The 25,734-nt window shown below is 39.3% G+C and overlaps 1 protein-coding gene across 3 annotated transcripts; it reads left to right on the forward strand.

Moving 5' to 3' along the window:
- Nucleotides 1-1,034: 1,034 nt before the first annotated feature.
- On the forward strand, nt 1,035-25,412 carry LOC111320829 (uncharacterized). 3 transcript variants are annotated; one of them, XM_088734999.1, is made up of 22 exons: nt 1,037-1,426; nt 4,199-6,853; nt 7,356-7,454; nt 7,711-9,284; nt 9,797-9,961; nt 10,444-13,578; nt 13,711-13,869; nt 14,525-14,716; nt 15,026-15,138; nt 15,722-15,836; nt 16,518-16,736; nt 17,425-17,520; nt 18,075-18,218; nt 18,579-18,613; nt 18,901-19,084; nt 19,280-19,390; nt 20,167-20,232; nt 20,456-20,591; nt 21,701-22,113; nt 22,490-22,906; nt 24,510-24,544; nt 24,907-25,412. In XM_088734999.1, the coding sequence occupies exons 1-22, from the start codon at nt 1,189-1,191 to the stop codon at nt 25,145-25,147; spliced, it is 10,542 nt and encodes a 3,513-aa protein (XP_088591125.1). In that variant the 5' UTR covers nt 1,037-1,188; the 3' UTR covers nt 25,148-25,412. The 3 variants fall into 3 exon arrangements, 2 of the variants coding, with proteins under 2 accessions (XP_088591125.1, XP_022779262.2); XR_015992189.1 differs by lacking the exon at nt 24,907-25,412 and having other exon boundaries at nt 1,035-1,426; nt 22,490-24,249; XM_022923527.2 differs by lacking the exon at nt 17,425-17,520 and having other exon boundaries at nt 1,038-1,426.
- Nucleotides 25,413-25,734: the final 322 nt, after the last annotated feature.

The raw sequence follows: 25,734 nt of genomic DNA on the forward strand, positions 1-25,734 counted from the left end.
TGGTCTTGCAATATCATACAATCTACGGAGAATTAAAACATAGAACTTGAAAAAAACATATGTTAAACCGGGAAAGCTCAGTTATTACCCAGAGGCCTCCAGATACATAATAATTCTTGAGCTTGACTAATCAACACCCACATTGAGAGCTCTGACTCCAAATTACAAGTGTATTCTAAATTTACAAGGTTCATTTAACGGTATTGACTCCCTTCGCTAAGAAGTACAGCTGAGCGTGACTGCGTTTCTTAAAGATTATGCGCAGATGTATTTAAATTTGACGAAACTAAAAACTAAGCGTACAATAATCAAACTCTGATCTATTCTACAGAAAGAACTGAAATAATACAGTATCGGATTATCGGATGATTACACATGGACAGTATCCAAACTTTATTGCAGCATATTACCTTTTCTGATAACGTCTCGTTTCGATAAAGTTGATCTCTTTTATCGACCTCAAAATCACCTTGTTTACATTGGAATGATTGGATGACGACAGTGACAATTTCTTTATTTGCTCATCGACGGAACAGATATGACTAACAACACAGGATCTGAAAAATATAGTTGGATTTCTGCGAACAAAATAATGTTTTCTTCGCCAGTCTTCAAGCAGTCATTGCTCTAGTATGTCTGCGGCGCGCGGCTTAATTTGTTTGGTATAGAGGACAAAAGAAGTGTTTGAAACTTTTGTTGCTTGGTGACGAAAATTTAATTTGTACTCACGCTCTAAAAAGCCACTCTAGAACGGAAATTAAAGCAGCTCTCGATGTTGTCATGTTATAAGATATGATAATTTCTTCGAGTCATGTGCTAATTTCTTGGATTGTGTACCGTTTTTCTTAATCCCCCGGTTGTTTAGACTATATTGTTAATATTATTAGCGAGTTTGATTTGAGATAAAAGTGTTTTTCGTCATGTAATTGTCTCAATGGCGTTGGTGCCGGAGGAATAAATTATGCTAATCAAACATTGATTAGCATTAAAGATCAAATGAAAGACAAGGTTGCTAAGTAGACCGTTTCTATGGGGCTCGCAATGCAATTGACGAAGCGTGATGCCATATTCAATGTGTTGAAGTGTACGGTTCTTTCCAGATTTGTTCCTTGACCACGAACGTTTCCTGATGAAACGATACCTCGACATAAATAGAAATCGTGGCTCTTGTCGCTGCCAACGGAATAGATGAAGAAGAAGGCTAGGAAATTTGGTACTGCAGTTGACAGTTACAGAACAACCCTTCGTTTTCAGAACTCAAACGCGGCCATTCCGCCGCTCAGAATATTATTTACCTTGTGGGTTTTATGTTGTGGCTTCGTCGCTGCTCAAAGCAATGACTCATCGATTACTACAGCGTCAGCAAGTGTTTCAGTGCCCGCTTCTTCCGTCTCTCCTGCGCTGGTACATTCATCCTCCAGCAATGGTAAGTTGTGGTTATTTTGTAAACCACTGTTGTCGAGACTTTACTTTGCGATTTTCGTCGGCAGTTGTTAATTCTAAAACGTCCAAAACGTAACTTTTTGTTTACAATAGATTTTACACATATGGCGTTTGAACTTTTTTAATCGTTATTTCTAAAAATAAGTCGACTGGTGGTCAATAATTTTCACAACATCTAACCAAGGGGTCTTTATCAGCAGGAAGGGAAGTTTGATTTACATCAATAGAATATATTTTCCGCTATCTGGAAGCAAATTGAGATGTATTGTTCCTCAAGAGATGATATTTCTTTAATTTGTTATCGATCGTGTCTGTAGAGCTTTGAGAAAGATTAGTTGATAATGAAACTGGCTTTTGATATCACTCGTAAGTGACATTGATGTTTTGATTTACCAAACTATAGTTGAGCCTCCGGCGGGTAATCAGAAGAAAATTATTAAGTATCGGTATCTGGACTTTTAATGAAAATACTGACGAAACATGGACAATGCGAATTTGAGATTTTTAAGTAAAGGTTTCTGTTTAACTAAAATAATGTAAATGAATTGATGAATTACATTCAGACCAAATTCTAGATTTCAGTGAAAAGTTCTAGGTTTATTGTCAAGTCGAGGGATTTTAAACGATATCATTGAACGATTGAGTTAAAACATTTGCATTTAAGCTATGAAGAAAACATTTTCCTATTTCGAGCCGACCTGTCTAAGCGCTTGTTTCTCAGATGTTCCAAGCCGACGGAAAATCTTTCACTAAATTCTGTTACTTATAAGCCAGAAACATTGGATATTCACTCAATGATTGGACAGCAAAAGTAAACTTCAAAACAAATAGGCAAACACTTTTGTTGAATAATAATGAACCTGATAGACTTAACAGTGACCCAATGTTGCGTTCTTAGTATAAAGAGCTTCAGCCTATGAAGACTTTCAAGCGGGAGATTGAGAGCCCAGTAAAATTTTTAAGATGATACGGATTGACCTTAGAGCCGACTTGTTCTCAAATTTTCAAGGGTATTAGTTGAACAGGCCTGTCACGCACCTTATCAGGAAAGTCGTATACATTTTCGTATCGTATAATTTCCTTCGTCGTAACAGAATAGAATAGTTTCCTGATTGTAAAAGAAAACTCAAAGGCCAATTTATCATAATTTGATCTAAGACTCTTTTCGAAAGTTGTGCAGCGAACAGTTAAAAATACTGGAAAACATACGGTTGCCAAGAACTTTATTCTGTAGTCATAAGCATTGACTGGGGAATGTAAATTGCTTGACAAGAGAATATTATTAGGCAGGGTTTTGTATAAACTGATCGACACGCATGCAAAAACCCCTTCGGTTTTGTGCTAAGACGTCGAAAAGCCCAATCCAGCAAGTGTTACCAGTTTCTTTATAAGATAATTTGGTTTTACGTACTTAGCTAATAATGTGAATTTGCCCACGTAACGTCGGGTTCAAAAACTGCCGTTTTGAGCGTCAAGTCGGTTTACGACGCAGCACCACAGTTTCTTTAGAAATGTACCCGCTATATTCAGTTTGGTTTACCTGCATACAGCACAAGGACTTGTAAATTTATTTGGAACAATTCCTACTTTTCTCATTGACAGTTTGAACAGGTATAAACACACAACGTTGTTACAAAGTGTTGCAAAAATCATCTTTAATTTTCTTCGGTCGACCGCACTTTCTCTCGGTGACCGGCGTGATCTCCCGGGGGGTACTCCCTTATAAGGGCTTAATGGGGGACGTGCGGCCAGCCAGGGTATGTTTTTCGAGATTTTTTTCTTAAACAGGGTATCGAATTTATCATTTTTGTCTTGATCAGGGTATCGATTTATCAATTTTTGTCTTAAACAGGACATCTTTTCTTGGAAGATAAACAGCAAAATTTTTACAAGTTCTAATTTTAATTAATATTGAATTCCGTTGATTTTGGCATTGATACCAGGCACATTAAATGTCTTAAAGAGGGTATCAAAAATCGGAACCCTATCTTAAACAGGGTAGAAAAATCAGCGATATTTGTCTTAAACAGGGTCAGGGTACGAGGGGCCGCGCCGCACCTCCCCACCCAGGAATATATCGAGTACCCCCCCCCTCCGGGCGTGATCTAAACCACACGGGATGTTGGGAGAACACGAGGAAATTTGTTAGATTACAAGCCAGAGACAAGTGATTTACGGACTTTTTTCAAATGTTTTTCAACATCTCAAGTGAGTTTAATCACACCGGTAAACCGATAGAAAGAGCGGTCTATCTACTCAATAACTATGAGTTTACTGGTGCATTGAACGATAGGTTTTGAACCAATCAGGGCGTTCGTTGTATGTCTGCCATTTCATAAATCTTTTCTAACCGCTTTGCTGCTCAGTTTACCTTTCACGGTGTCATGGCAAATGCTTTTGTATCAATCGTCTCTTGTTTTTTTCCACACAACCACTAACCATCGTACTCACTCGTAATCATTCCATTATATTCCATCAGCATTTTGAACGACTGAAACTTTGTGTGATACGCGTGTTAACACGGTAACGCTGATGATCGATTGTGTGACGTTTTTGTTCGTGCGTGCAAGCATATTTCTCGGCATCTAATAGCTTCTATCTACGAATTGATTACTCCACGCTTAAGCAATCAATTGTACATGCATTTCTCTCTGGGTTTTTGTAGACTAATCCACTCAACAACGTAGACTAATATAGTTAACAACTGATATAAACTTAAAGGATTAACATAACAAGTGTAACTTTCTCTTTTCAGCTAATAGCGCCAGCACCACCACATCCCAATCATTACGCGACAAGACCAGCATTCTTAGCTTAATTTATTCTTCTGGCCTTCCTATTGTTGGCTCAACGGAGCCTATTACATTGGCAATTTCTTTCGTTACAACCGCGACACCAAATACGCAAAGCGGCGCGGGAAGTGTACGTTCGTTATTCGAAGCATCATCATTTTCAATAACAGGATTTACCGAACCGCTAACGCTGGCGCTGTTTACGAGAAACTCGTATTCTCAGATCCAGAGCCAAAGCAACTCCTCTTTTTCATCAAGTATCACTGTCAGTGACTTTGTTTCGTCGGCTCAGTCGAGCTCCAAGGAGTCTAACTCACCGACACAATCTGTCGAGAAAGTAACCACAAGCCTAAATCTTCCCGAAAGTTCTTCCAATTCTACGGCAAAGGAGAGCAGCTTTGGGTTCAGTACATATACAGAGACGCCGTCACTTATTGTTCATTCATCGTCATATATCCTTCTGAATCCATCTTCAGATAAGCTTGGTAGAAACACTTTAGTTGTGGAAACTTCTTCATCAAAGGGAAAAACAGATGCCTCTTCGTCAATGTTCTCCTTTTTTAACATATCAAACACTTCACTTTTGATGCAAACAACGTCGAAAATTTTCCAAAGTACTTCCTCAATTGCTGGAAGCTCGTCAGGCACAACTGAGGCTTTGAATTCTGTATCAAAAAGTAGCTTAGCTCATATTTCGCAGTCAAGGACAGCTGCATATACTGATTCAACTAGTGTCACTGAAAGTTCACATAGTAGTCAACCACACATTTCCTCCAGAGGAAGGTCTACTGTAACTACAATATCGCAAGCAATCAGCCAGTTTCATACATCAATTAACGCACCTCTGCAAACCTCGCAGACCAATTCAGTCAACCACAGCTCATCGGAAATCTCCGATGTCGTAAATACTAGAGTATCTTTACTTCCGGGGAGTACCACACCCACAGTGACCGTTCAACCATCTGGGTCCAGCTCACCATCCATTCAAGATCCGGCAACTTCTCTAAAGCACATCAAACACACAGTCAACGATTCTTCTACAGTGGATTCATCTTCATCTCAACGTGAATCGAACTCGCCTTTAGTTTCCTTTGGTGGAGTAAATACCACCACAGTATCCCAGGTGACTACCATGAAGCACACCAGCCCATTAGTAAATCCTCCAAGTCCAGTTAGTTCAACATCACATGCATCGATGCCTCTAGAGAATTCAGCAATCCAACCAAGTAATACGCAACTGAATACCGTGGTAAATGTCTCACAGGTTTCATCTTTCAGTTCTATGGACAGCTCCGAATCAGCTGAATTTCTTTCGTCATCTAGGACTTCTTTGCCGAACAGCTCTCCTTCATTCAGTGTAACAGAGACGGCGTCAAACACTTCAAAACCCTCAGAAACGCAGGTTTCATGCCTGACGACAAAGACATTTTCTGTTTTTGTAACTGCCACGCGAGAAATACCAAGCCGATCCAGTACTTTGAGGTCAAATACTCCTATTGGGGATTCATTATATTCTGATAGTCTCTCATATAGTTCTTCTTTGAAATCGGGGGTCATAAGTTTGGTTTCAATCCAATTTGCAGCCACCACAACCAAACAGCTTCCTCGTGTCTCCACTGTTACGTCGCTTGTGTCTTCAAGTAAGACCACTTATGTTTTGACGTCATCACCCGAGTATATCGAACCCTCCACTACAGGATCTACAAACGAGAGTACATTTGCGTCTCAAGACTTAAGTGTAGGTTCCACAGCTATGTTCCAATCGACACTGTTCTCGTCATCTGCAAAAACGCGACTGCAAACAGGTGGCTTAATACGACAGTCGGAAAGCTCTTTGAATGTAAACAGCACCGCTCATTCATTGTCGACACAATCCGTTGGTGAATCTTCAGCCAACCATTCCGTGAGAGAGTCACATTCATTTTCAGGTAACAGTTTATTCGTCGAGGAGGCTACATCGTCGTCCGAATTTATAACCGCCACACCCTTCTTTTCATCTTCCGGTGACGGGACTGACCTACCTTCATTGTTTCAAAGTACCACGTTGAAAACAATTTTCAAGCAGATTTCTTCCTCGCTTGCTACGTCAAAACGTTTGGAAAATGCTACCTCGCTATCTGCGGACTCCGAAACTGCATTAATTACAGCATGGCTTTCTTTTCCTGTTTCGTTCATTCGCTCTTCACATTTAGCGTCGAGTACAATCCACGCTGGAAGTGAATCTTTATTATCTGCGACAGAACTCTTTTCTGGCAAAACCTCTTCAATTTTCGGATCAAAGTCACTCAGCACAAACTCAAGCGAATCGTACTTACAACAAAAATCACCAACTCCTTCAATAATAAGGACGTCATTATCAGTAAAAGAATTAACTCCGGGGATCCTCCCAACTCTATCACCTTCGGTAACTATTTCTTTGTCTGAGTCGGATTCCAGTGCTTCCGAACTAAGTGCTCAAAATGTATCCTCCTTCTCTGCATCATCCAATTCAAACTTAAAGCAAACATCTAGCAAGCAGCAAGAGGTAACATTGGTCACCATAGCAGAGACCCTCTCAAAGACCACAAACCAATCAATTTCAGTGCATGAGAGTTCGTCTTATTTGCATGCAATATCAAGTAAGTGTAATAACGTTAATTAAAGGAAATACACACAAAATATTTCCAGAGAGAAACTTGTGATTATATGATCAAAGCGTTCTGTCGCTTAAGGGAAATAAAATGGTGGAAATCCAAGCATGAGAAATATTTGAAAAAAGTACATCACCTTAGAAATCCAGCAACAAACTTGACTTTAAACGTTCTTTTCGAGTATTCTAAGACTACTTCGAAATTTGTGAATAAAAAAAAAGAAAAGAAAGATAGCGACCCTGTACGTACTACATAGTTTGTTCAATGTTGGCACAATGGAGGGACTCTTGTAAGTTTACGTGTTTTGCGGGTCGTTACCCACGTAAAGAATTTACTTGTACGACGTTAAGTCTAATATCCTATTTCTTGTGTACGTCAATCACAGGTAAGGTTTTTGGGTAAGAATTTGCTTGGAATAGGTATCGTTAGTCGTTCTCGCCAATCATTGATATTATACGATAACCTTTGTTTCGTTCTTTAAATCTCATAGGCTCTACGACAAGAGCGCTGTCTACGTCTCACATGCAGTTATCAACAGCAACTCTCATATTTGGAAATTCTACTTCAGCAAGTTCGCCTCCCCATTCAGGTATTGTCTCTTCCTTTTTTCTAATTGACATCACACACAGTATTCATTAAACATTAACTGTCTGTTATGATGGCGAATACGTCTGAAGAGATTTCTTTGAAAAAGACAGTCATTTATAGATGTATATCTGGTAAAATTAGTAACCCTAACGTTAAACAATATGTATACGAATCTCACAATGTATATGTTATAAATGTCGAGTAGGCAAATGTACACGATTTCCTTTTAACTGAATCTTCCTCTTTATTGGTTGCAGCCTCCTTTTCAGAGAGCCAGGGGGTGGCGACCAACTCGTCCACAGGCTTTGTGCTCACCGTTCCGTCTTCATCAAAACTGACAAGTATTACAGCCACAGTTCTTGCTCCTAATTCGTCAGTGACATCTTCAAATACGCAACAGTCGTCGCTCAGATCATCCTTTACCGAAGTCGTCGCTACCAGTTTGGAAACCAGCTTTAAAACCTCCCGACAGTTTGTCTCGAATTTAACACCACAGATGACGCCATATTCAACCCAAACAGTCTCATTGTACACAACGATGGCTTCGGTTAATTCCACGATGAGTCCGTTACCTCACCACAGTCACTCTCCGAGTGTCCGTCCTTTGGTGACAACAAGTTCGACAGTGACTTTGTCATCCACGCAACAAGTAAGCGAGAATCTGTCGCAAACAAAGAGTTTGAAAACCTACTCCATTCAGGAACTATCAAAAACATTAGCACCATCTACTAATGCATCATCGACTATTTCAACTTACCTTAATTCATCAAACACAGTTCTTGAGTACTCATCGACTAAAACTACAGGGCCAACTGTTTTCGCATCTTTCACTCCACAGCAGAGTGGGTTGTTGTCGCAAATCTCGAGTTTGGAGTCCTCGCGCAGCTTGGAAATTTTAACAAAAGTGGGAACTCTCAATATGTCATACATATCTGCCTCTCGAATCCATTCACTGAGCAAAGTTTCAGTAACTCAGACAGGTTATTCTGGATTTTCATCTGTAGCCTCACAAGTTACTACAGAAACTAACAAGTCACTAACACACACAAGAGGTCTAGAAACGTCGCAAACTGAGCGGTTGACGTATGTTAATCCGTCAGTGATATCTTTACAAGTTCAAATATCTAGTAAGTTTCTCGTAGCTACCACAAGCTTCAGGGGGTTGTCGTCAGCCTTCATATCAACAATCTCAAGTTTTTCAAGTGAGGGAAGGCCAGTGAATGCCACCAAGAGTCTTGTGGAACAATCGAGAGCAACTCCAGAATTCAGTGTCTCTCTGACGCAAACTACAAGTTTAGCAGTGTCACAAACTTCAAGATATACAGCAGTACCATCTATAAATGTTTTAGCGACACCCTCCTCCAAAGGAAATCTTTCAAGCGGATTTTTAGTGGTGGCCACCAGTTCACGCGTGATAAAATCAGCAACTACAGACCGAAGCACTTTGTTTACGTATGCCTCCTCTAGAATAGAAACTTCGCAAAATTCATCTTTTACTTCACGGAGTGTACAAAACTTACCAACGCCAACAATGGCGTCATTAGACGTGGCAAACACAGCCTCGAAGCAACTGCATCTTTCAAGCGTTATCTCGATTTTTACTGTAAGCGGTACAGCAATCTCGACTCCAGTAAGGCCGTCCCCTACAGAACAATTTGTTTCCAGCTCCGTCATTACGATACCGTCAGGTATCTTTGTCCGTTTTGCCGTTAACGTTTCTCTGAGTACAAACATAAACAATGTTTCCTTTAGGGCGCAAATGAAGAACGGGATTCTTGCAACATACGAGAACGGATCTACCGATGGAACATCAGCAAACATAACAATAGAGGTGGGTAAATTACGGGATTAGAATTTGTATTTGGAGCATTAAACACGAAATCCTTTGTTCTCTTATTTGAAAAAACGATCATTGGGCATGGCCACTTTTCCAGTCAAGAAAAACTGAAATAAGGGTGTTCTGCGTCACTTTTAAAATTTTTTTAACTTTTTTGTTGCCTTTTCCAGTGATTCTTTTTTCTTAGATACAAGGTGGAAAATATTTCTAGAACAGTCTTTACTGTCGTTTTAAATTGTTTTATTGGTTCAGAATTTGAATTTGTTTTCGTCTTTATTTTGCGTGTCTGTTTCATTTTGTGAGATAAATTCAGCTTGACATCCGTCCACATGCCTGAAGTACATCCTTGACAATCAACAGCCAACATATTGGTCTAAACTGATTATGTGTACATTGCATTCTGTTGACGAACTCTTAACAGACAACACGAAACTACGAGACTGAGATAGCACACATATCTGTTGTACTAAGATTGTTTCTTTTCCTTTTTTCGTTACTTCTCGAAGATCGTCAGTATCGCGAGAGAACCAAATGACACAAAAGTGAATGTAACTTTCAAAGCTGTGAATGTAAGTTCCAGCGCCAGTGCTAGTGAGCCACTTCCTGCTTATAACGTCATTCAAACTATGCTGCGAGCAAGTTTGAGATTGGGGGCAGCCGTCAGATATGAGGTATTTGCTTTTTGGTACACTTTGTAAAAATTTCCTATCCAGCACTCATTTAAATCTCAAAGATATGAGATTGGTTTGGTGATTTGCACTCGCCCAGCTGACCTGTCTTCTCTACAATATCCGATTGGCGCAGAAGCGTTTGAGAACTACGCTCATGTTAATTTATGATCTAAAAAGTGTCTACAACTTGTATGTAGGGTAAGATAATCCTACAAGAAAAAAAAATGTTCAGTTATACTCTATTAAGTTCTATACAAGGTTGATCGGTGTTCGTCTGTCAAATATCGGGAATGTTTGCTCTGAAATTCACATCCTTGTACATGATCATCGTGTTGGTGAAATTCTGTCATACTCAGTTTATAGATTTAGCTGTGAGACTTGAAGTTCGCCTATCGATTGTGACCAAGATGTGTAAATACATTTGCATGCATGGCTCGTAAGTATTAGCTAATTAATGTGACTATCCATTTTATTCTCTCAAGGTTGTAGAGAAACCTGCCATCTTTTATCCATCTTCGACCTCTTCGTTTTCAACCATGGTGATGATGTTAACGCTTTCAACTTCTTTAAAATCAATAAATGTCACTTCGGTGGCGAGAGAATCAAGTGCTAAAACAACCTCTGACTCAAGCTCACATTCAATTTTAAACTCCACATCGGTGGTTTACATGACACCTTCACAGTCTTACTTGGTTACATCAAATACGACTCATAAAACAAGTACTCTCGTGGGTGTCACAAGTCTATTGTCGCCAGCAACTTACATCTCTTCTTCGACTACAAGTCTTCCTTCGTCGATCATATTGAATGGAAGTTCGCCTTCAACGTACTCAAAGGAACTGACAATTAATTCTTCATCTGTCAAATTTAAAAAAACATTGTTTATTACTACCTCAATTTCATTTCATTCGGAAAGTTCAAGCTTTCGTGAGACGTCTTATTCGTCGAGCGTCGATATGATTAAAACCTCAGCTGTAACAAACTCTTCTGAAAAAGCAAGCTCTGTAATTTCAGCTTTTACAACGGTTTCATTGACGCAAGGAACCTCTGCTTTCAAGAGTATAAATTTCAATGACAGTTCGTCAACCTCGAGCATAATTTCTCCGTTCCCTTCGTCTACTGCATGGGTGTCGAGTACAGCGGTGCTTGGATCATTGATATTTGTATCCTTGTCTATTTCGGCGAGCGCTAATTCAACAATGGTATTGATGACCAAATCGTCGCTGAGTGCAAGTTTACCTAAGGAGTCTGTAATCAGCCAAAACGTATCATTCCTTACTTCGGCTCCAGCTACTATGGCCATACAAGTAACAAGCTCGTCAAAAGTTGCTTTGTCAAATCACTCAGAGGGAAGCTCTCAGTTATCAGTCTTCCTTCCTAGAACATTTACTTCCAGCTATTCGGTAGGAAATGCTAGTGCGACCACATTGCTCGAGTCTTCGGCGATAATATTTCGCAGCAGCCCAACCACGATTGCTGTAAACTCTTCGAAATTGGAGATATCTATTCTAGCATCATCAACCATGAGATTACCTATAAGTTCCAGTCTTGTTGAGACACTTGCTACGGCTCCGAGTAAAATGTCGTCAGCTGCACCCAGCACCATTAGCTTTTCTCGTCATTCACCTTCTATTTCTTCTGTGATAGGAGCAAATCAAACTGTAAGTACAGTATACGGTTTACCATTGCTTACACCAAATGTATCGACCATGGTATCAGGCACAACACACCTTATCCGACCCTCATATTCGAGTGAGATCCTCAGCTCAAGTGTTGGAACAGTTCTGTCCTCGTCAGCGGAGACTGCTGCCACAGTCGTTCGAGTTTCAACGTCTACATCGTTGTTAGTTAACACAACTCTTTTCTTGAATTCTTCAACTTCAAGTTCGTATAATACTGCAGTCATCACTTCTAACAAGGGTATCGTAGGCAGTACTACCTCTTCACCCGTCATGAGGTCAAGCCTGTCAATAATTAATGTTCTCACAACGCGCAGTGTCTCGCAAGTGTCGACGGTACCAACAGTGACCCGTGAGAACTTAACGACAGAAGTCACACGAAGCAGCCTTAGCCTCTCCAGTTACTTTGTACGAGGAAGCTCACCGTCTCCTTCGGGAAAATCAGCAAATACGACACTTTCAAGTACTAGTGCGGAAACGATGACCTCACTAAATGGTACTCAAACTGCCACACGAGATCTATCGTCTGTGGCACCAGCAGTAACTTATGCTGTTTCGAAATCCATAACAGAGACCTTGTTGACTAGTAGCACTGTGGAAAAACAGTTCACCACGGCTGCCAGATTGGTTTCTAGTGATTCACTGGGTTATAGACCTATCCGGTCCACGGTATCCTCATCAGCCACTTATTTAACCTCAAATGCTTCTGCTATCTTACCGAAATCTACCCTACTAATTCTTCCAAGCAGTAGCTATGGGCTAACAACATCAACAGTGCTATTGCAATCCAAGACAGCGACTGACAGTAAACAAGTCTTATCTCCTACCTCTGTGGGTTCAGTTCTAACGACTGAATCTTCCATTTCTACTGGTATTCCCGGAACGCGCTTTTCCAGCTTGGTGGTGACTACAGATGTCATAAAGTCAAGCCTCACTGATACTGTGGTTAGGCACTCTGTGATTTCTTCAAAAAGTATTTTTACTCCAGTTCAGCCTACATCCTATCATTCCCCTGCTACTACTATCAAAGTGTCTTCAGCAAAGGGCTTCATAACTTTGTCCCCTGTAACTAGAAGTAGTGTAAGAAAGCAGGTATTGTTTACAAGTGCTACAGTTTTGTCTTCGACCGAGACTTTTATTCCTTCGAGACAACTAACTCTAGGTCCAGCTTCAATAACCGTGGCCGAGAGTAGTTTGGAGACGTTGCCGCCAACATCTGTGAGAAGTTCTATGTCTTCCCCTGTAACGGACACAAGCACTATAAAGAAAACTTCTATTGCCACGTCGCTTCCTCAAGGCTCCTCCTCTGATCTTTCATCTCCACTTCAGAGAACATCTTCGCACAAGGTCGCCACAACCAGGAGCATCACAACATTGCTGACGAAGATGGATACAATGACAACGAAGAGTTTCATCGCCTCTGAAAAGAGTGCGAAAGCCACTTTAGTGACAGAAACCCCGGCAAATTCTCTTACCTCAATTTCAAAAACAACAGCACTGTTGACGGCCAAACTTTTGGAGAGCACCGTAAAGGAGACAACATCAATTATACCAGAGGAAAGCTATTTGCCCTCAAAAACTGTTTTGATTTCCGCAAGTTCAACCATAGAGTTGCCAACTGAGCCTGTACGCCCTACTGCTAATGCAAACGATACTGAAGGCCTTGTTGGTATTCAGATACTTGTTCCAGAGAACGAGGATGAAAATGCTGACTCCTTCCGCGTGCAAATCGAATCACGACTTGCAGAAGCGTTCAGGTGGGGTCAGCGGAAAGGAAGTGAGCGAAAAAGGAGGGACGTGCAACACCTTAACAAGCCTCGTCGTGTTCACTCTGACGCCAGAATTGATTTTCATCCCAGAAAGAGGAGGACCTCGGTTCGACTGGACAAAGATCGAGGAAACCGTCTCAGGAGAGAAGTCGATAATATTACTGTATTGGTAAGAAGCATACTTAATACTTAAAATCTTCTGTTGCTATTCTTCTCGCACCTCTACCCTTCTAGCCTTCATAAAACGACAGAAGCCAAATCCGTAGATCGATATTGTTTCTTGTGTACTTTCTTGCTGCAGGCGGAAACCATTAGAAGAGCAAAAGCGATTGTAGGAGAGGAAGTCATTGACATAGAATACCGAGTTTTTAAGGGATTCACTATGTTATCTGCGGAACATATTGTGAAGACAATGAACAGACTAAGCGAAGCTGAGATGGTTTCCACCTTGGGATATGGGGTACACGTCTTATTCATTTATTTTGTTTCTGTTTTTTTTCCTCGTTTGTTTTTTCTTTTTTTTTCTCGTTTGTTTGTTCTTTACTATTGTTTGTTGGTTTTTCCGTGTTTGTTTTTTGTTCCTTGTTTCTTGTTTGTCCGTTTTTCTTAATGTTTTTGTTTTTTCTTTCCTTGCTTTCTTGTTGTATCTTTTTTGTTTCATTTCTCCTTGTTTGTTTGTTTTTCTCGTTTTTGTTTTTTTTTTTTCACCCTATTTTTTGTTTCTTTCTAACGGTAACTTGAGCTCGATCTTGTGTATTCTAACCACGACCAGACCATTATAAACTCAACGATTTGTACCATGAATGTTCACAATACGAAACTAACTCGTTAAGCTGCAGAATTCTGTAGCATGCATGGAGCAACTAGAAACATTGCTTCTCTTGTTGGATGGAATTCAATTGTATGGCAAGTTACCCTCAGAATTTTCCTTGACAGTTTGTTGGTACTCGTACGTACTCCTTTCTGCCACCGTGAGGGTTAAGTGTCCGTCCAGAGACCACCAAAAAATGACAGTCGCCAAGGCTCCAACCCAGATCAAATGTGAGAAAGCTGCGCCATAATCATCAGGCCAGTGTGTCCCCCTTACATAACATAACATTCTCTCTTTGTTACAGGTCACCCTACGACCATACGCTGTTAAAAAGACACAGACTACGGTGCCTACAATACCACCTACTAAAGCCGACTTAGACTGGGCCACTATTATTCCCGCTATTGCTGTTTCTTCAGCAGTACTACTGTTTCTTTTATGTGCCTGTATATGGGTCAGGTGTGCTGGAAGAAAGAAAAAAGTAAATCCATTTAAGGTAATTGCAGTGTGCTCATCATATTAAGTTTACATTCCCCTACTAATATTATAGCTTGTCAAACTTTTCAGTGTTTGCTTGATACTTATTTCAATATGTTATGTTTAAACTTGGGACTGAACCTTTTCAAAATCTGTGTACCAAAATGCTTAATAAATAGGTTAAGTCAGGCTTCGAACTTTCTTTGTGATTTGTTACAGGCGGTACATAGCTCAATCCTCAGCACTTTTAGCTAAAGAAGTGCTTGTTTTTAATTGGAAGTAAAAAATATGCTCATCTGTGTCACCGGATCTTCTCAATTTTCTGCAGAACTTAAACCCCAAAGAGGCTCCATACAAAAGCCTTGAAGTAAAGGTCCAGGCTTCTCCCGAAACGATTTCCCCTAAAAATCCCTACAGCACTCCAACGGTGAAAAGAGCGAGGTACGTAAACGTCTAAATGTTGAGAAATTTTAAAGAAGAATTTGGATATCCTGGAAGGTTAGGTGCCTCTCTTTTAGGGCTTTCCCTCAGTTACATGTAAGAGACACCTCCATTCAAAGGGCATAAATTTTTGTCTCCAAAGATCTTTGTGTTTTATCTTTTGATTGATCCTTGATCTCTGTCTGGCTTTTTTGCTTTCAATCTGCTTTTTTATTTCAGTTTGACTTTCGTTATGATATTTATTTATTTAGTTAGTTAGTTGGCTGATAAAAAAAAGTCGCTGTTTATAAAAGACTTTACTGTAATGCGCTGGCAAAGCTCCTCTCTTTTTGTCTCATCTTGCAATCTTTGACGAGTGTATCGGACATCGATAAACAGTTCTTTCATAGATAACACCCCCATCCACCCTTTCCCCCATTACAGTATTGCTCTGTTGATGGATGCAATTGTCCAGCATTGCCACTTTAGGCTGATATCCCAAACATTTTGTGCAAGACTGTACCCCATGTAACTGAAGACAACTCTTTATTCTCCTATCGAGTTGAAGCATGTTTCATTCTCTTGTTTTGAATTGCATATCCAGTTCAAGCAGTAACGAAGGTTCGAGAAAGGGCCCTAAATCTCCTGATCCGGATTACTCTAATCAGCGGTACATAAGAAGAACTGAGACTTCACATGATTCCCACGAAGATATTGAGGTACATGGTCATTTAAAGGTTTTTACTGAGTCCTACTGATTTTACTTAAAGTTTGTTTACCATGGTCGTTGTCGAAAACGTATTTTGATGCCAATTTTCCAAGAACGGGAGAAGAGTTGACGCGGAGGATTCGTAGATCACTTGCTTCCCACTCAAGTGGCTTGGAGTCGAGTCCTAGAACCAGGGGTCATATGCGAGGGCTTTTTTCAGATAGTTCTTCTTATTATTATTATTATTATTATTATTATTATTATTATTATTATTATCATTATTATTATTATCATTATTATTATTATTATTATTATTGTTATTATTATTATTAGAGCCAAAGTCTCATTTGCGCTCTTACGGTGCGCCCTCTTACTCTTTAGAGGTACAAGAAAGAAGAGAAGAACATTTGAGACATTTTTTAATTGACAATGCTATGGCAAATATAGGCTAGACATTTTTAAAATTTTTTTTTACAGTTTTTTAGAGTAAGAGTGTCATTTCCCTTCTCATATATTTTTTTAATGTAATTTACTTTTATAAGGATAATTTCGATGCACGTTTTTTTTTAATTCTTTCAATACGAACTAGTAGTTCAGGCTTTCGCGATTTTTATATGTAGGTCGTTTTTGTTATTATTGTTATTATTGTTATTATTATTACTATTATTATTATATATTTATCCTTACGTAGATGGCGCAATTAGCAGGAGTTGTGGAGAACATTCCACAATTCAGAGATGAGAAGCTTCTGTACGGCAGTCATGGTCGTCAAGAGAAGCCTTTACGTTTCACACAACTTCCTCCTCTTGTGAAGACGTCTCTGGTCGGAAAGGATCACTCTGATCCAGAGAAATTAACAGAGCTAAAGAAAGAAAAGCAACGAATCATTGATGAATCAGGTGTACCACAGGTATAGCGCTGTACATTTAGATAAAAGCATTTTTAACTCTTGAACGAAGAAAACAAACTAAAAAAGGAATTCCAAATGAAACAAGACAAAGAAAACTTATTGTTCCCAAATTACCCCTGGCGTTTCCAATACTCTCTATTCTCATTGAATTATCTAGTTGTTTCCGGAAGATAAGTGTAACACCATTCAATATATCAGATATAATGCTGCTAAGACTTAAATGTGAGTTCATCTCATATTAAACCGTGCATCATGCATTTAACTTATAACATCCAATACTTAACAAACTGTGAGTACTGTAGTTTTGCTATTTGATCTAACCACGATTTAAAAAGATGCTTCAATAATGACTGTCTATAACGTTTGTTCTCCCTAACAGGTGCAGTTAGGCATCGAAATCAAGTATTAAATTATAGCTATTTTGAATTTATATAATCTTCCCCGGCAATACTTTGATATCACTATTTATGTAAAAATAACATTAAATATGTCAAAGGTGTTACATGGCAAACTCTGTTTGAATCGCACTCCTTTATCGAGGAAAAATAAGTTTAATGGATCCAGATGTCTGAATACTTAAGATAAACTGTCGTAGTGTACGTGCTGTTGAATAAATTGCGACGTCTTCAAGGTAAAATACGTAACTGAATAAAAACGATAGAATACTTTACGCATCTATCCACTGCAGGCTTGGCTGGATAAAATGAAAATGATTGAACTTCAAAAAATAGTTGCTACTAACGATGCAGAACTAAATGAAGATGAAGATACACTAATGTTAAAGGTAAACAGCAAAGTAAACAGTCAAAAAGTCAGTAAGGCCTGTTCACAATATGTTTGTCATCTGTAAACAAAGACAGATTTATAATACTTTCAAGTATTTTAAAACAAGCCAGATTTCTCTGTAAAGAAACATGATTTTATGAGTAAGTATAGGTCTAGACTTCATTTAAGACCCCAAAATGTCTTGGAAAAATGACATGAAAACTTCCTTATTGCTGCACACAAGTTTAGAAGCAAACAGGAGCATGGCTTCTTTCCATTGATGGTATACTTCTCCGTTTGAGGTTGCCCCGTGTGATTTTGGCAAGTGTTGCAGAAATTTCGCAGCTATTGACGTATACTTTATGGTGTGGATAGGAACTGTGAGAGTTAAGTGTCTGGCCTTAGAACACAACATAATCACCAGCTGCCTGCGGCTTAAAGCCAGGGTCTAACCGATTGACGACAGTCTGAGTCAAAGCGTCTCCCACATAATGTTTGATACTGATTCTCAGATCCACTCATGCCTACGACGTTAAGCTCTAATAGCTGTATCTGCTGTTTTTATCAATTTAGGCAAACGTAGAAAGATGGAGGAATAAAATGCTTCATCGAGAAAAACTCCGTCAAGATATGAGGGAAAAAGAACGCGAAAAGGATAAAAAGTTGAAGAGACTGGAAAAAGAAGAAAGGCTGGAACCGGATAAAGAAAAATCAGAGGTCTCGAGCTCTTAAAATTTATTTCCATGTTATTTTTAGTGATAACTAGTTGAGGATAAATTTAGTGGCATTATGCTTCACGAATAGGAAAAGTGAGAACCCTTAAAATGATTGAATCACGTTATGGCTTTCACAAAATTGCATCAAATTTACTTTGCGCCAGTCACTCAACCAAACTATTTGTGGTTAGCAAATAATATTCTAACCTTTGCCAGACCCTCGGCCCTCAAATATGAGCTGGAAGGTGCCCATAAACTGAGTCCCCGGAACAAGCTAACAGCTGTGCTGCCACAAATTCAGTACTTTAAGTAGGTGTGCGTGTAATGAGACTCACCTAAGTGGTATACTTTTCTTTAACAGGACCGTCCAACAACACCTCGAAGCCTAACAGCAGAGTAAGTAACTCTATTGTTCGTCGTCGTTACGTAGAACCCTTCTTTGAAACCCTAAGAAATAGAGACATCTAGTACCGTTTTTTTTTTCATCATCAGTATTTCTGTAGCATATTAGTACCTAGACAGGACCACTTCAACGAGAAATAACACGCTGTGTAGTGTGTATATGTATATTTCGTGTCTTAGATCCATCCTAATTCGTTCATCCGTCCATTGGTCTTCGCTATCTGAAGGCTGAATGATGAATTTTTAGTTTTAATGTATCCAATAATAATTGATTTTCACAGACGTAAGCGAAGATCCCGTGCCGACCGTTGGCGAAAAAACAAAGTCGGTACCTCAAGCTCGAAGGGCACGAGTAGCAGCAGCAGTAGCAGCTCGGGTAGCGACTCAGAGGGAAAGAGGAAAGACGACAAAGCCGAAGAGAAAAAGAGAAAACAAAAGGAAAAAGAGAAAAGAAGGGGAGCAAAGGTACTTAACTCGCACATTTAAGTTAAGCAGTTGTATCCACTTCCCTCAGTGTCACGTAGTCAACTTTTAGTTAGTTTTGGTCTCTCTTAATCATAACTTTATTTTGTCCATCATCATTTCGTCATGACGCAAAACTTTCCCTGTAGTAATATATATCTTTGGACGTCATCTCATCAACCATCGTTTCATCATAAGGTGCCGCCTCTCGCGATTGGCCGAGCTGCTCGAGAGGCAAAACGAGAAACCGCTTGGACTATCAAGGAAACTCCTGGTGTTCGCCTCGTGTCCGTCAGACCGCACAGTGAGGTAAACTAGCTCATGGAGTGAACATGCTTCTTGACAAGAATCGGTGGCTATTTTATTCAATGACTTGTTTTTTTTTGTTTGGTTAACATCTTCTTCGAAAGATGGTTTGAAAACACGAATGGCTATTGCGTTACGTTGGGGTAATTTTTTTCCTTTTGCTGCATCGTTCAACAGATTTTGAACATTGACAAAAAACGAAAAAACCAGTTTTGTACCAAAAACAAAATAAAACAAGTAAAAACAATTTTAAGATGAAATAAACAAATTTTAATAGAAGAGAAAAATCGAGTTTCCAGATGGGATTTGAATCCACGACCCTCCGTGATCTAGTCGGATGCTCTAACCACTGCGCTACAGGAGACTCTATGGTGAGCAAGGGTCAATTAGTGGGTATTGACTGGAACCGCATCACGCGGCTACACAGCCAAACATCAGCTAGCGCATAGAAGCTCACTAACAGCATCACGCTGTCACATTAAAGCATCACATGCATTAAAGCATCACATGCAGCCAACCAGCCTCCAAAGTGAGCATGTAAAGATGAAATAAACAATTTTTGACAGAAGAGAAAAATTTTGCTCACCTTGAAAAGAAACTTTTTGGAAAGAACAAAGTGCTAATCCAGGTTTGAAAGATTAAGATAAATATATTTTTCCATGTTTCCCGTCCAAAACTTGATGGTTGATTTTTAAATATCTGACATTTTCTATCCTTCTCTTTTCTTCTCCCTTATTTTCATTTATGAGCTATTTCATTCATCTATTCAAATTCAACAGGAGTGGCAACCACAAGCACCGGAGTCCACGCCCATGCCGGTCTATGAAGTGCCTCAGACACGGCCGGTAGGTGGTGAAAGACAATCCTCTTTGACGATGAAACCGGACTTTAAATTTGGAATTTCATCAATTGTACTGATGTAGTTTGTACAAATTATGAGTGATTTCCATTATACGTACTGTGTTTTTAATCTTGAGTTTGATGAGAGACGTGGCAAAAGGAAAAAATTAAAACATTTCCAAAGCTCAAGTCACAAGTCATTGCTTTTTAATTATTCATTTTTGCCAGGTTTCGCCCCGCCGACAGCAAAGAGATCGAGTCCATTTTCTGCTGGAAACTGGGTACCCAGTCTGGCCAATGATGACAAGTCCTCTGGTACAACCCGATTATCCAGAGGAAGAGGTTCACTACGAGGATATGGACGGTGGGTTGGGAACCTAAATTTATCAATGAGAAGGCTGATCAAGTAGAGCTTGTGACTCTCAAGTTAATAGTACCCGTGTACGGGATACCAAACAGTAATTGTCGGAAAAGAGAAAATCGTGCTTTTACTTGTTCACTTCCGCGATTTACGAGAATTCTGGGCCGAGTAATAAAGGACCTTCTCCCACTCCTCTCCTTTCCTACCCCTAAAAAGGAGCCATTTCGAAAGTGCGTGAAATTCAAAACGCGTCGATTGAATACCGTCATTTATTATCCAACTACACCTAGATGAGTACAAATATCGCCATAGACGAGTACAAATATCACGCGGTATTTGTAGTCGTCTATTATAGAGTACCGGTTAAACAGGCTTTCTCGCATCGCGCAAGCGAAGAATTGGGTTGTAGTTACAAAAAAAAAACAAATGGCGGACAATTTGAGTCATATTTCCGACGACGAAGAGTCAGAATGGCTGGTAAATATAGATCTAAGTTCATTAGATGAATCGAACGAAGAAAAACAGCTTGACGACCAAAACATTTCTTCATTTAATGAAGAAAATAGAAACAGCAACACAACAACCCGCCAATTCCGTTCCGCTTCGCATACTTCTGTCACGCACTCCCCGTAAATACATATCCGCGAAATTCGCCCGCACTGAAATAACAGTTTGGTGTGTTGGATAATAAATAACTTATTAGACGTTTTGTTTTTTGTTATCGCTGAGTATTTTTACTCGTTATTTGTATTTTGACTCGCCCTACGGGCTCGTCAAAATACGGCACAACTCTTAAAAAATACTCAGCGATTCTAAACAACAAAACGTCTAATAAGATACATTTATTTTGTTTAAAGGGAAATCTGAAACTCTAAATGTTATATTTATTTTATCCAAATTGTAATTTTTCAAAATTGGTTTGTTTTTTAATAATATTCATCATATGTGATGCCTGACAGCTAAACTTTACAATCAACGGCAGTCGCACAAATAATTAATAATAATTGGCCTAATAACTTTGAAGCACCTTATTTTTATCAACTAGAGCTCCCTGTAGTATTGAAGAGTTGTGCACATGACGATAGAAATTAAGACTTTTTTTTCCTGATTAGGTTTGGATCCATATATTCCTCAGTATGATCAAGGAATACATGTTAATGGAGACACCATTCCAAGCGTTCCCCCATCAGAACCAAGGAAAGCCTTTGGTGGCTCAACATTTATCGACGACGATCACATTTATACAGAACCAAATTTATCTCCTGCGTCACTTCCCCATACACGCCTTGTGAACCCTCATCAGAATCAAACACGTCCACTGGTTCCTACACAGTATGCACATGGATATATAGCGAGGCCGCCAGTGTCTAGAGGCCGCCCAACGTCCGCCTCACAGCATCCCGGAGCTTCCAGGCCTGTCGGATCTGGAAGGCCAACTTCTGCCAGGACGGACCCTACAATGCCTCATTATACACCTTCACCATTACGATCGTCACGTCCCGATCGAAAAGTGGTATCGTTGCCGGTACGAAATTTCCTTTATATAAATACATAGCGTGCTGGACTCCACTTTCGAGAGGTCCGGGTTAGAAACCTGGCTCTGTCATCACGTTATGTTCTTAGGCAAGACATGTTATTCGCATACTGTCCTGCTCCATCCAGGAGTATAAATGGGTACCGGTGAAGTGTCCAGGAAACCACATGACGTCATTTCTGGGGGCAAACTACCACACACTCCACCATCCCATCCAGGGGGAGTACCAATACGGAGACCGGGAAACTTTCTGTTGCCATTTGGCTCGAGTGCAGACCCGACATTTTCCCTATCTGTTCAAACAGAGTTCAGGATTAACCATCTTCCACATCATTCTGTGTAAAGATTATTTTTCTGCGTTTTTCAGGGTTCCAGATATTTGCTGGGTAATCGTCCTACAGTCGCCACCGCACCTCAACCTAGCATTGGTACGTCTCCGCGTTACATGGTAGATCCTGAACGGAGACAGGAGCCTCCCAGCTCTTACGACGGTGCGCGCATGATCTTAGCTCGGGCTAAGTCAAACCTTGACCGTTTCGAACAAGACAGTAGAGTCAACATTCCGCATGAAACCGGTCCACCACCCGCTTTGGAGCCTACGGACGCCACCCCGCAAAAGAAGATACAGCCTCATATTCAGCCTGTAAGAGGGCAAAGTCGATATACATCCCAAGAGGAAACTCATCCTATTGGTAACTCCCGCATGAAGGTGTCTGCTAGAGAACGTTCTGAGTTGGAGGCCCAGTTGCTGGTATCTCGCGCTTTAGCTCGGGCCAGAGCAAACGTAAGAACTTAACGTTCATTCATTTAAGTGACTGATCAATATGGCTTACATGGAAAGCACTAACATTTCCTAAATTTATAGACCTTTGCTCGCAGTGCAGCTCTTTGAAGCCCGCAAGGAGTTGCTTTAGTGTATCGTTAATTTACTTTTCAAATAATAGGACAGTTGCGAAAATGAATGTAGAATTCTACGGCACAAGCAAATTTATTTAAAGATTTCCTATATGACTGTTTCAATTGCTTTACAAATGACATGGCAGTATACATACGGCAAAATCATACTCCTTTCGCTGCAAGGTACACTCCATGTCCTCTGTGCCTATATATAAAACACCCCCTGCGAATCAACCAATGAAATAATAATAGGTAAGTCACCGATGTAAAGTTTTATGGTATTTACTTCTAAGTTCATGGAACTCATTCGCCTCGTTGTGTTTTTTTGCCCAACTAGAGATCACATGACTATGCTCGAGGATTGCTTTAGTTGTTGGTGTTGTTGGTGCTGTTGTTGTTGTTGTTGTTTTTTTTTTTTTTTCAAAATTAGTCATATTTACAGGGAGGATCAAACCTGTTGAATATTTCATGTGATCTACCATCGTGTGATTGTTTGTTACCGCAGACATTTAGATGCAGATTTGTTCTTCCTCGTATAAGCTTTTTGTTTAGGATACTAAACAACAAAGATATCTAAATATTACGGCTGTAAATTTCTCAACTTGCCAGCGAGATTTATTGTAAATACGATAAAGGAAAGGAATATTTGCACACGAAAAGCTTCTTTATAAATCAAAAATCTTATTTCTAAGAGATATTTTATTGTTTACAATATTGATTGAAGTATATTTCATAACATGTATGATTACCTATAAAAAAGTGAATATAAATAAACATTTATGATTTGAATGGTGAATTCGGTGACCATGTCTTCGTTTTGTGAAGGAGAACAGGAAATTCACGACCCACAGAGACGAACGCTGATTGTTTAGAAGTTTACTAATTAATTCTAACCGGTTGCTCATCACATTCTATCCTTTCTAATGTCCTAACCATAGTAACCTTTTGTAATCCTTGACTTTTTAATGAATCGCTTACTTACTCAGTGAAGTGACGTTATCATTACAACCCAATAATTATTATTATAATCTAGCTTTTATAACAGTTACCAGAGTAACCCTGATCAATGATTAGGAAATGGTAATCATTCTTGTTAATCTTTAATCTTTTGATGCCTGATTTGATCGTTTCACGCCAAACTTAACCGCAAGCACTAATAAACAAAGCTTAACATGCTAAATTACACTGAAACTCGAAGATAAAAAAGGAACGTCGTAAGCTGGTTTTAAGGTGAGCAAGCTTGTGAATTGTGAATTATAATTGTGAATTATAATTGTGAATTATAATTGTGAATTATAATTGTGAATTATAATTGTGAATTATAGTTGTGAATTATAATAAGTAAGTATTAGTTTAATTCAGTTTTTCTTCAAAGAAAAATCACTTCGCTGTTGTCCTTTGTTCTATTCTTTTCCTTTCACAGAATAGAATCTGTCCCTTTATCGTTTTGGTGGTTATCATTTCTAATTGTAATTATTGTTTATTTACAGAAAATAACGACTGCAAAACATCAAGGAAGCACCTTGTAAGTAAATCTTTTTTATTTCATTTTACTCGTCTGTTTTGAGTGTAGCTCATTTGTGTTTTCGAGAAGACGCAACTATCTATCTTATAAAAAATTGTATCAGTATCTTTGGTGATTTTCGTTATCCTCGTAAACGTTTATGGATTCTCTTATTAAGACGATGTGTTGCGAGGTTGACCTTTCATTAAATTGAATACTCAGTTTGTCTATTTGCGCGTGGCTTACTCGGTTTTACTCTTGTTTACTGGTTAATCCAGAGAGTACCCCGCTTCTTTCTTCTGTCTCTTTAAGTCTTGCGTATGCATCAGCTGGCATAGTAGGAAATCTTTTGAGGTGTTCCGTTTCACTTTTATTTCTTGCAGAAAAACACTTGAGCTTGTTAAAAAACGAATAACCCATCATGCCGTCAAAACGAAATACAAGAAAAAGTCTAACAAAGATAGCAGTAGTAGCAGTAGCAGTAGCAGCAGTTCAAGTTCAAGTAGTTCAGAAGGAGCTGTAAAGAAAGAAGGCAAATCCAAAGATAAAATGAAAAAGAAATCATCCGGGAAACGGGCAATCGTACGGCCTCTTCCGACCACGCCCCCAGTTATTAAAACATAAATTTGTCTTTGAGTAAGAGAATATCTATCTATGATAAGATAGAGAATATATAATGAAGTTAAAAGAAAAATGGATACTATTAGGCAAAAATCAAGTTATTATAGAAGACCTATTTTTTCATTCATCGCGTCATTCATTTACTTATGATAAAAGTATTCAAGATCCAATTTATTTAACCTGGTTGTGACTTAACAGCTTGAAAACATGTGCTAGCTGTATGATTAACAATTGGGTCCATCTTCCATTAAACCGCTCAAACAGTTTAGTGTGAGCATTACATCGTCTCTCGAACGTTCATAGTCTCTAACATACCCGCCGTAATTAATTTCTCAAAGCCGCATCGCCATTTTACCCCAGTCGTGAAAAAGATCCTTCGCTTCCAGATGATTTCTCGGTTCGTAAACATTCTTTTCTAGATAAATGCTGTACTGAGCCTCCTTCCCTTAAAGTCGACCATGGAAAAAAGTTCTCTGTTTCCTTTACCCCCGAAAGGAAGTTGATCTTGTTCTTTTTATTGTTGCTATATTTTTTTTTTCAATCCTCCGTGCCCGTTCTGCAAACGACTTTAATTTTTTGATGGCTTTCTT

Source organism: Stylophora pistillata, chromosome 10, assembly GCF_964205215.1.
Source record: "Stylophora pistillata chromosome 10, jaStyPist1.2, whole genome shotgun sequence".
Lineage (NCBI taxonomy): Eukaryota > Metazoa > Cnidaria > Anthozoa > Scleractinia > Pocilloporidae > Stylophora > Stylophora pistillata.